Genomic DNA, 14,196 nt, shown 5'->3' on the forward strand with positions numbered 1-14,196 from the left:
TAAACAAACAATTGAGCTAACTGCATCGAACCATGAGGCCGAAATACGTCGATTCAGGTAGCTACTGTCTCATACAAGACGATATTTTAATTAGTTTGAATTATTTAAATATAATTCGGTAGTCATTACTTACTTTCCCTTAGCCTTATCTACAGAAAATGTAAGTATAGATTCATATTCGACGTCAGCTATCGATTGCTGAATATAACAAAGACAGCTCATTAATATTTTATTTGAAATTACTGCTCTATATTTTGTTTTTATGTTTTTATGATCCGGTTAAATTAATAAAATGTAAACTTTTAGTTGCAAGGAAGAGAAATTAACAATATTTGAGGCATTACCATTTCTGTAATGATGACCTAAGTTATACAGAATATTGACCTTCATCCTTAATTGCCAATGCACAGAATATGTGTAGAATTCAAAGTAATGTCGGCATTACGACGTATAGATGGTTTGATGGTGTAATAATTATATAACAATCCATTTTGTTAAAAGACACTGTCTGAACAGAAAAGGGTAGGGCTGGGGGGGGGGGGGGGGGGGCAGAAAATGAGTGTAAGTGACAAGTAGAGAGGCAGTGTTTGCCGGTCATGTTACGTCAGCCTTTGTTTTTGACGTAGCTTTACGGTGATGATCTTGATTTCTGATGTCTTGAATTTCAGTCACTGTGTGTAACAGCCTACTTTTAGGCTGCAAATGATATATAAATGTAGGAGAACAGCACAATACGCCATGTTTTTCTTTTAGGTTATCCATTGGTAGCACAAAAGCAGAAAAACATGAAGAAAATCCTTGGACTTACAGAATAAGCAACAGGCACAACGGTCGAAAAGGTAAACATCCTCGAAAGTTGTAGATTATCCGATATGCTTTTTTACGTTTTAGACATCGAAGTACCAGCAGCCAGTTACGTAAAATTAGTTTAATTTCTTAATCCTTTTCCGGCGCTTAGTGTCCGTCTTTAGAAGGTTACACCTATCGTATTATTAGCGAATGTCAGTGTGATGGATATAACCTTGTGAAGAAGGGCACTAAGTGCCCGAAACCAGTAAGGAACTTAAATTTCTTTTAAGAAACTCGTTGCTAATTATTTCGAGATATACCGTAGAACTACAGTTGTCATGTGTACGTTTTCATGACGGCTAATTCACGTGTCAGTTAAACTTAAGGCTTGTCCCAATCATTGATGCTGTTCATAAGAAACCCGCAAAGACAAAAATTGTCCCATTACAGTTGTCCACAAGGATCTCCACGATGTGGAATAGCAACGTATCTTGTATAATCTCACCTTATCTAAAGATCAAGCGCCTCTAGCGGGACAAGTCCTTGCAAACTGCAGCGATGCCTTTAGGATGGATGAAAGAGACGGGAGATTACAGGCTGTTATGCGAAGCGTGCCGTGGGGAGCAAGATGACTGGCTGTCTCGGAAAGGCGGCGCAGTGGCCGGGAGGGTGCGGCCGTGAAAGGTCTTCCGAGGCGCCACCAAGGTCTCTGACGGTGACGTAACTGCCTGCCCATCAGTCCGCTAACTGGAGCGGCCGGGCCGAATCTCTCGCAGCGGCGACCCGCCCAGGAGTGCAGCTCCGGTGTATATACTGGACAGCTCTTCGGCAGACTCACTCTGCTCCCGCTGTCCATCTCCGACACAACATGAAGGTAAGGCAGCCACCGAGGAAGGCCGTGGCGCACGAAGCTAGCGTACCTAATACGCTACTACATCTAGGTCCGTGTACACGACGTCTGACTAACTAATTAACAAACTAAGCAATAACAATAGAGGTAACAATGATAAGTACAAAACGTAGTGTGCGTTTAAAAGTACACGTCCTTCTCATGAAATTCATTTTGTACCCTAGGGCATAAATGACACACCTTTCTCCTATTAGGTATGACTCAAGCCTGATGTCTATGAGTTAACTTCATAATCTTGAAACTTGCCAAAGCTTTAGTACACGCAATAGAACACAACCAGTACTCCCCATCCTCTATGCCTTAAGGAATCGAGCTCCCATGTATAAAACAGAATTTTGAAATTAGTTGACCGTTTTTATGTAACGCTAATTTCTCACGAATATCAATGTTTATGATGTCATATCTTCTGAATGATGTGCGATGTTACAGTTTTGCAAGTACATTCAATGGTATACCGTCGGAAAAATGTGTTGCTAACATAGGAACAGTAATTTAAAACGCCATGCTTGATGCCGAAATTTTACCGCTCGAACTACGAAAATGTACTAAGCTATAAACTTTTTACTTCCATTATTTTGTGGGGGAATTATTGAGAGCAAGTTTCGAAAAGATTTGAAATTATGTCTAAAGCTTCTTGAAAGTCAGTACGTAGTCTTATTTTCAGATACTGGTCGAGCAATGTTTGAGTTTGTGTTAATCCTCAACCAGGCACGCCGATTTTAATATCACGAGCGAGCGCGCTGACTACTTTACACACAAGTAAAGGATAGCTGTTTTTATGTTACCAAGATAAGCACGTATGAGCAAAATCACAGTATAATTTTAGTTTAACTAAACAACGATAAACTAAACTTATATAACATGAGCTGAATCACTATTTAATTAAACAATAATAACATAAAGTTTCATTGTATCTGTTGCCGCGTTGAGGTGTTACCGCACAGTAATGACCCACTCTGATCATTAAACAGCGCACTGCATCAAATCTAAGCCGAACACTTACTCAGTTAGTAATTATTTCGTAGACAACTGCCTGACTAGGGGATTGTGCAGCTAGCTCGGAATCTGTTTCCTTTTCTTGCACAGAAAGTAAATTTTTTCCCACCTGGCTCTCTGTTTGTTTTGTAATACTACTGTTCACTTAGGTGTATAACAACACAGCTTATCATTGTGTTAGCTGAAACAGTAATGAAGGTACAGAAGCAATTATAGAACAACAAACGAACGGTATAAAACAATGTTATTTGTGTTTGGCGCAATTTACACATTGGCGCGTCCGCTCGAGGGTTAAGCTTTTAACGTAAGATTATACCTCTTTATGATCAACGGCCTTACCGCTGTGGTAACGTCGGTTCCCGCCAGATCACGTCATTTATGCGGTGTCGGGCTTGGCTAGCACATGGATAGGTGACCGTTCAGGTCTGCCGAGCGCTGTTGGCAGGCGGTGTCCTCTCAGACCTTGTGGGGCCAAGTGGCGAGCTACTTGACCTAGAAGTCACTAAAGCTGACAAAGATCGCATGTCCTTCCACATCAGCATCCAGTGTGACGCCTAGGCGGAGGATGTAATGGTGGTTGGTCGTTACCGCTAGGCCTTCCATGGCTGTTTGAACAGAGTCAGTCATGCCTCTTAACGAGTAGATTGTGACACCATTTTAAATTTTTAAATTCCGCCAATAAATATATGAAATACGAAATTCATAATTTTGTTGGCTCTCTTAGTTATTAGATAGGCAACTTCCAAATGAAAGTAAGCGACCAGGTGACCACGTGACGTCTTTAAGCGTTTAGCAGTATAGAAATCAAGGCACTTATTTGTTTATGAAACCTGACATCCGCACATGAAGGAGACACAGCGATGTATATTATCTGTTATAAATGCGACGCAATCAACCATCAACTAGATTATAAAAGGTTTCAGTTGACTAGCAATTATCTTCAAATCTACAGAACAAACAGAATAATTTCAGTTCCGTTTACGTCAAAGGCTACAAGAGGTTGTTAAAGGCATGCAGTTTTATTACATATTAAAACGTTACAGTAAAATAATGTTTAATAGTAAAAACTATGCTTTTAATAAAGCTTGGAATGGTTTTACATAAACGTAAACGTACTTTTTCTGTTCATTCTGTAGGTATGAAAATGACTGTTAGTCAACAGAATCCAGTTATCGCCTATTTGCCATTGGATGGTATTGCGCTCAAGACTAATCAAATGTGTAACTAATTATTTATTTGTTATTTAATTTTTAATAATGTTTGATGCTTATAGCGTTCAGGCAACAACATGTTACATGGTTCGTCTAATGATTACAACAAATTTCTGTGAGTACGTAGAGAAAGCATAATAACTGAAAATTTATGTGTAGGGTTACAGTCATTTAAAGTCTGTAACGTCAATCCTACGGAGATGGCTGGGTGGGGGTCTTCCATGTTGGGAACACATCCTTAGCTTTCATGTTAGCTGCGCCTAACGCAACAGCAATCTCTGTGCGACTGTCTCCAAGGTGCCAGAGGGTGTACATTATACCACTTGTGATTTCCTTCCATTGCCTTTTCTTCTAGGCTTCTTACCGTGTGATGAAGGCACTCACTTTAAAATCAGGAGTATGGTGAGATGCGATGTAATCGATGATCGGAAAGTGCCCATTGTGCATTGCGTCCCTTCCGAGGAGGTCCACGTTCTCATTATGTTGCAAGAATCTGCGCTATGGAATTGAATATCGTATGGAAATGAAATGTGGATAATACGAAAATCAGACAAGAAGAGGATAGAAGATTTCGAAATATGGTGCGGAAGAAGAATGTTTGAGATTATAAGGGTATATCGAATAACTGATGAGATGGTACCGAACCGAATTAAGGAAAGAAGAAATTAATAGCGCAACATGACTAAAAGGAGAGTTCAGTTGATAGGACACATACAGAGGCATCAAGGAATAGCCAGTCTGGCAGTGGATGAAAGTGCGAGATATAAAAACTGCAGAGAAAGTACATGGGACGAATGCAGAAAGCAGGATGAAATGATTAAAGGCTGCAGTAGTTACTAGGAGGTCAAGTAGACTGCACAGGATAGACTAGAGTAGAACATTTAATCAAATAAGTCTTTGGAGCGAAAATCACAACATCAACACAGAAGCATATTGTAGTGGCGTATGACCCAGTCATTTTCACATTTATACTATAGGAGTCTTGATCCAATGTTCTTCGTAGGTTTCTGTTTCAAGGTTTCAGACTCCTTCGAGATAAGATTTCTGAAACTTATTTATATATTTCTCCTTCAACAGGTTTATGTCCTCCTGAGTACGCTGGTATTGTCGGTCGCCGCCGAAGCTCCGGTCGACCGGTCGTACCTGCCTCCCAGCTCTGAGTACGGACCTCCCTCGGCCTCCTCTCTCAGTTCTCAGTACGGCGCCCCAGCAGCCAACGGCCTCAGCACTCAGTACGGAGCTCCTGCGCTGACAGGCGCTGCTTTCGGTCGCTCAGGAGCTTCCAGCCAGGGTCCAGCGGCTCGCGTCTCCTCCAGCTTCGGAAGCGCCTCCTCCAGGAGGTTTGGAGCCGGCAGGGGGATCGGCGGTGGTCTCTCCACTCGCTATGGCGCTCCTTCGGCAGCTGGTCGCGCCACTGGCTTTGGAGGACTCGGTCTGTCCACACAGTACGGCGCGCCTTCTTACTCTGGTGACGCACTCTCCACTCAGTATGGTGCGCCCTCTGGTAACGCTGGTGGCCTCTCTCCAGTGTATGGAGTGCCCGGATATGGCTACGGTCGCGCTGGAGCCCAGGAGGATCCACTTGCTGTAAGATTTTGGATTAACTTCTCTTAAGGTTTTAGGTTTTCGTATGACACTACGTTGCACTGAATGTGGTAAAAACATTTTTCATTCGGTTAAAATGAATGTTGTAGTACTCACACTCTAGCCTGCAAACTGGTCAAGTAGCTTAATGAGGAGGACCACCCGTTTTTCGTTGATGACTAAGGATTCTCGGCATAATTTCTCTGACAACCAGAATTACTTTTGAAACGTCCCCTTAGAAAAATTATGAATTAGTGTGCTGGTAAACTTCTACGTTATTTGATACAGAGACAGCTGAGTAAAACTAAAAGGACTCAGACATTTCTCTGTTTACTTATTCTTATGATCAATAAACTGACACACAATACTATTAGCGCAACGAAATCTGACTTTCAATAATCCCTACAAAAGAATGGCCCTAACAATAACCTGTACCTTTCATGAATCACTTACAGGTACCTCACACAAATCTTCATTACTCGAACTACAGCAATACAGCGAGCGCCAATACTGCCAGCTAAATAAAAGATTCGTACTACGGAAGGCACTAACTACTGATAGGCATAGTTAGCAAATGAAACGTTTTCATAGAGAAGAAACAATTTATTTACCTTAATAATGTTCAAAAGTCATCATATATATATCAGTTCATGATATCCACTATTACAAACTTCCTCTTTCTGACGGACGCACGTCCATATCGTCCGCTCTCAAAACTCTGCCATCTCTCTCCCCACATCCACCACTGCTGGTGGCTCACCTCCAACTGCGCAACGCTACGCGCTGTTCACATCCAACAACCCAACACTACAATAGCGAATGTTCCAACAATGCCAACCAGCCACAGATCGCACACAGCACAGTCAGTGATTTTCATACAGAGCGCTACGTGACGTTACCAACATAAAAACCTAAACAGCCTACTTACACTTTTTTCAAAGTTAAAAGTCAATAACATCAAAATCAGGCATAACACTTCATCCTAAGTCCTTTGAGTGTAATTGTGAGGCACAGAGTCAATTACTTGTGAAAGCTCCTAGTCAATAGCACTTAATGAAATAGACTCAATACTCACTATTTTGATTCTTTGGATATATTGGAGTACTGTACATATCATACACTGTTAGTAAATCTGAATATGGAACTCTTATTGTTCGTTACTTACGCTTAATAAAGAGAACTAGAAACTTAATTTTACAGCTTATTTTTAAACTTTTTAATAATGCATTGTAGAGTGATGCAAGTAAATAGTACAAATAGGGATAAACGAATATCTTCACATTAAGTAAGTAGGGTATGGTGACCAACGATTATAATATTACGAAATTATGTGATAACTCTGCAATGTTGTTCCATGTTGAGAACCGAATAGTACCATCAGACTGATCAATTAGATGAAATCAATTGAGAACTGAACAATATCATGCCATTCGTTTCTCATTCGATTTCATCTAACTAATGATTCTAATGATAACAGCCATAGCATGCTTTTTGTTCCAATTCGATTTGATCTAAGTGATCGCTATGTTACCACAAGAAGCTCTAAGTTTTGATTAATCTTAATTTCTTATACATAACTTATGATTCATTTTGAAATATAAAATTAATTTTCAAGACGGACTGCACATAAAAAATGCTGTTTTAGAGTTGTTTCTTTGATAGATTCAGATATTTATGCAGAATTTCTGTTTTATCCCTATGTTCTAATCAACAGTTAGGGTATATATACATTACTCTTACAGGAGCCGGCCAACTACGAGTTCAGCTACTCGGTGCAGGACGGCGAGACGCTGAGTGACTTTGGACAAGAGGAGTCCAGGCAGGGGGAGAGCGCCCACGGCCAGTACCGCGTGCTGCTGCCTGACGGCCGCAAACAGATCGTCTCCTACCAGGCGGACGAGGACGGCTACAGGCCCACCGTAGAGTACCAGGACACCGGACTCACCGCCTACTCCGCCGGCGGAAACGGCTACGGCAGGAGGCGCGCTGGAGCTGGAGCTGGAAACGGCGGATACCACTACTGAGGACACTTTTGCACCGTACAACCTCGAGGAATCTAATGTTCTATGAATAGCTACTATCTTTTGTACATACTACAGTACGTATCTCTGTGGGTGAAGTCTATAATTCTTTATATATCTGAAGAAATATCTGTGTGAGAGTGATGTAAATACGTATATATTTTTTGTACATAGTGATTTGAATAAACAGGAAATCATTTATACATTTTAAAATCTCTTATTTCCTTCCACGTTTTCCAGATACACTGCACGTCATGAATGGTGATAAAAGTGACTATTACTTTCATGTAATTTCACTTTTAGACATATAGCTTGGTGAAGGCATACTGGTATAAACAGAATGTAGCAAGGAAACGCTGACAGTGGTTGTATATTGTGCAAGTTGTAATGTGTTGACTTTTCAAGAGGAAACCTCTGCCCACAAATGAATAGCATTGGAGATTTGGGGCTCCATCCCTGGAGTTCTGTCATCATAGTTTCATCAGATTGTTTTTGAATCGTAACCAGTGATCCAAACACTAGCCATAATTGGAAAACTGTCGCAGATACAACGACTATGGAACGCTTAGTATGGGGAGCATGACCGTGAACTGATAATTTTGAAAGACTGAACGTATGTCCAGAAATTCGTGGTTTGGGCCCTGACGAACGTCTAAGCTACAAACCAGTTAAAGTATGGTGATGTCTAAGTGTTTCACTTTGCTTCATGAAACAACACGAGCGTCTCACCATTTACCTACGCTGAAAATGTGGTTCGTTATTGTGACCTCCAACTTGATTGTAAAGTTTATATTGGCGCTACAGAGATTGACAAACATGGCGAATGATGAAATAAATTTGTCTGTGTGTTCAGTATTTCAATCAGTGGCTTTTGTGTGGTATGGTCATCCTCTGATATCACATGTGTTGCATCACTGTAATCTTCATAGTACCCCACAGAAACTAGTCAACAAGCGTATTGCCATGCGACAAATTCCCCTCTGCCATTATACCGATTTGGAATGAAGAAAGGAAGATGAGAGTTTAACGTCCCGTCGACAACGAGTTCATTATAGACGCAGCGCAATGTCGGATTATGAAAGGGTGGGGAAGGAAATCGCCCATGCCCTCCCTTCTCATACGAACTATCCTGTTATTTGCCTGTCCATCGATTTGGCTATGAGGCGTTTAGGGGTTGCCGGTCATTAGCTTCGAAACGACTTGGAGAGTTTTAGTTTTACTGACGCATTATATGACAAACTTAACGTGTTACATCACCCAACAAGGTAGAAGGAAAAATGTAGTCGAATGGTGCAGTAAGTCGGCATTGTGTAGGGCCCATGAAAGTGACGGTAAACTATCTATCTCAACCCAAATATTCGCTGTGAGCCACTTGTTCACATGAATTTTGGTCGTCCCAAATTTGAGTTCTCTTCAGTTTCGTTATGCTGTCTCGAGTGAACGTTCGATCATCTATTATTTACATCAAAGTCTAGAATTGTGGTTGGAATATGCATCACTGTGAACATCATTGTACAAACTGCACTCATTGTGGGTAATCCATCGCTACTTTTGACTGGACATCCTACAGTTGCTATGGATAAAATTCTAGTTCGTGGACAACTCTCTGCACTCTACCAACGATTGCACAACGTGGCTAGTGCTGAAAGGCAGTTCCTCTATGCTCCAAAACGATCTCTTTAAAATACACTAATTCCAGTCGACCGTTAAGCATCGTATCCTTTTTTCATACCTATTAGCGAATGCACAAAATTGATACACTATTGTGATCGCTTATCATATGTAAAGTGAGTATCTCGGTACCATACAGTACCACTGCACATTAAGGAAAATTTATAAGCATAGAAAAGACGAATTGTTGCACGTACATGCAACAATTTACAAAAAAACTCCAGTGGAAAGTGCAATACTTTCTCATTATTTCCAGTCCCTTGTATTCTTCCTGTTGCTGAGAAAGTCTGTTAACGTGAGGTTATAGTACCAGTAATGGGGTTTCTGGCCCACAGCTTACAATATATACCGTCCTCAGCACCGTCCCCGTGACATCACACTCTTAGGTTGCCTACGTGCAGTCTCAGGTGGCGGCGGGAATAGGAGTGGAATTTGAGTTGGTGCATGCACACGCCCCCACCTCACACCCACCCACACACACACACTCACACACACACACACACACACACACACACACACACACACACACACCCGTGCGCATGCTCGCACGCAGATTTTGCGCTCCGAATCGAAGTCCAGTGTTTTACCGCCATAAAAAAATGTAACAGCCAATCAGTACAGGTCTCATAACCGCCATCTTGTAGTCACAGTTCCATCTTCACCCACACAGCGCCAAAATATCGGAAGTTCGATCTCTGAGCTGCGGACGAAAGTTCAGTCTTTACACCAAATTTAAAATAGAGTTTTAAGCAAACTACAACACTGCCAGTATAAAACCCAAATAAGCCTTGTTCTTCGCGCCTAATTGGTCAGAGATACAATGGACCGTCACGTTAAGTGTCAAAATGTTATTTCGAAGTATCACACTCAACCACGCTGTCATTCATAATCCCAAGAATGGAGAGGTCTTTAAAGCGGCATATTTTTGTAATATGCAAATATAACTATGAAAACAGTAACGATTTACTTCATCAAGCACCGTTTAATACAGGAAGAAAATAATGCATTATGTTATTCACTAGAAAAAAGTAATGACCACATTGACTAATATAAATTACTGTCGTCCTTGATTGGCTAATATAACTTTCAAATACATTCGATCTTTGGCCTAGAAGAAATCGTTATTAGCGATACAGACATCAAATTTTCTTCATCTGAGTGTTCAAAAGGGTTTCAATAATGCTTCATCTCACGCAGCTCCACTTTAGGGAGGGGGAGGGGAGGGGGGGGGGGGAAGACGATGATCCATCATGTTACGTACTAGAAAAATATAATTGACATCGTTGACTGGCTTTATATTTGCTGTACTTCGTGAAGGTTGCGATGTAGCTTTATGTTTGAATCGAAGCAACTCTTGGCTGGCAAAGAACATTTCGATGTTTATCAATTGGAAGTAAGGCGAGAAATGTGTATCTGCTTTCCTTATAACATCGATCTTCGTGACACTTTAACAAAACAAAGGATACAAAAAATTATGGTTTCTGGAGAGACCTGTAAAGTACTATATCGTAAAGTACTATATCCCTTAGACTGACTATTTTCATAACAAAGGAAGTATAAATACTAAAGTCTCCAAATAAGGCGTTAGAATAACTAAACACATAAACCAACATGGTAGCTACTTGGTTGGCCTTTACCAAACAGTACCTATACATGATCAGTAACATCAAACAGACATCACCGTTCTGCAGCACAAACTCATGAACACCACTTTTCCCCATGTTCTTGTTGAATCTGTGTATGGTACTTTAAGTTTACCTCTTTAACAAATGAGTGGTTTTTTTAACATAGTTATGTCATCAGTTTGCCATTATGCAGATGGCTTTTTTGTTGCTAGATTTCGATACAACGACATTCAGATACAATATAACTATCATTTTTAAGCATATCCAAACAGGAATGGGGGTAAACAAACTGATTTTCTTTTTCTAAAATTCCATAATATTGTAAATGTCCTTTGTTCCATCATTTTCTGGTGGTGCAACATATGGGGGCTTTCCATGGTATTTACAAAAAATGCTGTATTTTTTTATTCCAATCATATGAAGATTTTTCCATATACTGTGTTTAAACTAATTTGTAAGCTTTATTTGCACATCTACAATGGGTTAGTATTTCTCCAGTAGCAGATTAGATTTCTGCTTCATGGTATTTGTTTGCGTTTCTTAACTTCAATATCTTCCATTTCTAGTTTACTTTTGCATACACATAATACAGTAACAGCATTTAAAGTAATTTCTGTGAGAGGGTTTGGTTTAAGTTTGTTATATACATTGCTTCTTCTGACAAGACTTGTAGAATAACAGTATTTATGGAAACCAGTCCAAGTCAGTAATATCGCCGGCCGCTGTGGCAGAGCGGTTCTAGGCGCTTTAGTCTTAACCGCGCGATCGCTACGGTCGCAGGTTCGAATCCTGCCTCAGGCATTGACGAGTGTGATATCCTTAGGTTAGTGAGGTTTAAGTAGTTCTAAGTTCTATGGGACTGATGACCTCAGATGTTAAGTTCCATAGTGCTCAGAGCCATTTGAACCATTTGAACCAAGTCAGTAATATCAATATTTGAAGATATAGTGGACAAGAATGTCTTCGATTGAGAAAAATGTGTTTCTTCAGCTTCAATATAACATTTATGTATATTACTTATGTCATCTTCGTAGAAGCCTGTGTTAATGATTTCCACGTAGTTAAAAGATAAATAATTAAAACCATAGACAGAGAGTTCATTGATTATAACATCACCCTGTTTTGATTGTCTGGAAGATTTAGTTTTACAGCAGTGAACTTCTGTGTATTCTTATTGCTCCCGCAGAGAAATTTTAAAACTCTGTGAAATACCACACAGAAGTGATTCACATGAATTACAGCAGAGCGAGTTGTAAATACTGCTCGTTGGCATTTAATACACATAGAAAGTCTTCCATAGTGTCAAACAGACCGTCCTAGCTGTAGGTATAAATTGTAGCTTCCAGTCAGGTAATACCATGTTGATTAAGTTGAAGTGTCCTATTGGTTGGTTGGTTGATTTGGGGGAGAGAACCAAACAGCGAAGTTAGCAGTCCCATCAGATTAGGGAATGGTGGGAAAGAAAATCGGTCGTGCCCTTCAAAAGGAACCATCCCAGTATTTACTTGATGTGGTATAGGAAAATCACGGAAAACCTAAATCGGGATGGCCAGACACAGGTTTCAGTCGTTGTTCTACCAAATGCGAGTGCTAACCATTGTGCCACCTCGCTCGGCAAAGTTTCTTATTGACACATATCAGGGACACATACCTTCCTTTACTCCTAGTGTTGTGAGCTGACATACAAATTTGTTGTATACTGCTATTATATAACTGGAGCTCATTCACATTGCGTTGCAACAAAGAAAGTAAATAAAGAGGAAGTTCAAGACTAGATGCAGCCCTTCCGGTGCCACATGCTAGTGGACATACAGTATAGCACGATGCACTGCGGCGACTGTAGCCGTTTTGAAATACATGAAATGTAATCACAGTTGCGAATACGAACAACCCTCGGCTGTACAATGGAATGACGAGAATAAAAAGTTGTGCTGGACTGGGACTCGAACCCGGATTTTCCGTCTGTTTCGAGCGGTAACCCTACCATTTACTTTTTAAAATTTCATTTTGTTCGTTTTAGTTCCTTGCATCTGCTCGGGGCGGAAGTCGCAATACACCCGTTCCAGTTCGTTGTTGGTCCATTAACTCAGATTTACCATTTGGCTGTCCATGCACGACTCTCAGCCAGAACCAAACTTCCACATGTCATCAACCATGCATCTCCAGCCTGTACTCGTGCATCCATTATTTCCTGTACAGATGAGACATTTTGCTTGAAGTCGCTTGCCCTGTGCCGGCAGATGAATACGATTTTGCAGTGCCTGTATGATTCTGAATTACGGCGCACAGTTTCTTTGGATATGCTTGCATATCCAGCGACGACAGCGAGAAACTAATACGCTCTCCCATCCCTTCGACTCCCCAATAATGCTAAAGCGTATCTAACAAGGGAACCTCCTCATCGCACCCCCCACAGATTTAGTTATAAGTTGGCACAGTGGATAGGCCTTGATAAACTGAACACAGATCAATTGAGAAAACAGGAAGAAGTTGTGTGGAACTGTGAAAAAATAAGCAAAATATACAAACTGAGTAGTCCATGGGCCATATAAGCAACATCATGGACAAATTATGCTTAGAAGCGCGGTGGTCCCGTGGTAGCGTGAGCAGCTGCTGAACAAAAGATCCTTGGTTCAAGTCTTCCCTCGACTGAAAATTTTACTTTCTTTATTTTTGCATCGTTATTATCTGTCCGTTCGTTCAATGACATCTCTGTTCACTGTAATAAGTTTAGTGTCTGTGTTTTGCGACCGCACTGCAAAACTGTGCGATTAGTAGACGAAAGGACGTGCCTCTCCAATGGGAACAGAAAACATTTGATCGTAAGGTCATAGGTCAACCGATTCCTCCACAGGAAAACACATCTGATATATTCTATACGACACTGGTGACGGCATGTGCGTCACGTGACAGGAATATGTTGTCGACCCACCTAACTTGTACACTTGGCGAATGGGTAAAAAGATTCTTCTACCTTGCCCGATTTAGGTTTTCTTGTGGATGTGATAATCACTCCCAAAAAAGTGATGAAAACATAAGAGTTCGTCACATAAACTGAAAATAAAAAATTAAAATATACACTTGATGAAAGATTTGAACCTACGACCTTTCGTTCCACAGCTGCTCACGTTACCACGAGACCACACCTCTCCTGCGTTCCTGTCGTCCTTATTGTTGCTTATCTTCCCTTGAACTACTCAGTTTGTGTATTTTGCTTATTTTTTCACAGTCCTACACAACTTCTTCCTGTTTTCTCAATTGGTCTGTGTTCAGTTTTTCAAGGCCTATCCACTGTGCCAACTTATAACTAAATCTGAGGGGGTTGCGATGGGGAGGTTCCCTTGTGAGGAACACTTACGAAGGGCAGCACCCAGAAACTTTCTTAATTA

General features: G+C 40.8%; 1 protein-coding gene across 1 annotated transcript; it reads left to right on the forward strand.

Annotated features, from left to right (window-relative positions):
• The first annotated feature begins 1,583 nt into the window (after positions 1–1,583).
• LOC124798630 (pro-resilin-like) lies at positions 1,584–7,714 on the forward strand. Its single transcript, XM_047262109.1, has 3 exons — positions 1,584–1,663; positions 4,984–5,493; positions 7,233–7,714. Exons 1-3 carry the CDS (start codon positions 1,658–1,660, stop codon positions 7,512–7,514), a joined length of 798 nt encoding a protein of 265 aa, XP_047118065.1. The 5' UTR covers positions 1,584–1,657; the 3' UTR covers positions 7,515–7,714.
• The last annotated feature ends 6,482 nt before the right edge of the window (positions 7,715–14,196 follow it).

This window comes from Schistocerca piceifrons, chromosome 5 (assembly GCF_021461385.2).
Source record: "Schistocerca piceifrons isolate TAMUIC-IGC-003096 chromosome 5, iqSchPice1.1, whole genome shotgun sequence".
Lineage (NCBI taxonomy): Eukaryota > Metazoa > Arthropoda > Insecta > Orthoptera > Acrididae > Schistocerca > Schistocerca piceifrons.

Excerpts from the sequence above, each read along its gene's own strand:
- LOC124798630 (XM_047262109.1), top strand. Across the intron at positions 5,494-7,232 it reads CCCAGGAGGATCCACTTGCT|GAGCCGGCCAACTACGAGTT; the intron begins GTAAGATTTTGG and ends TTACTCTTACAG.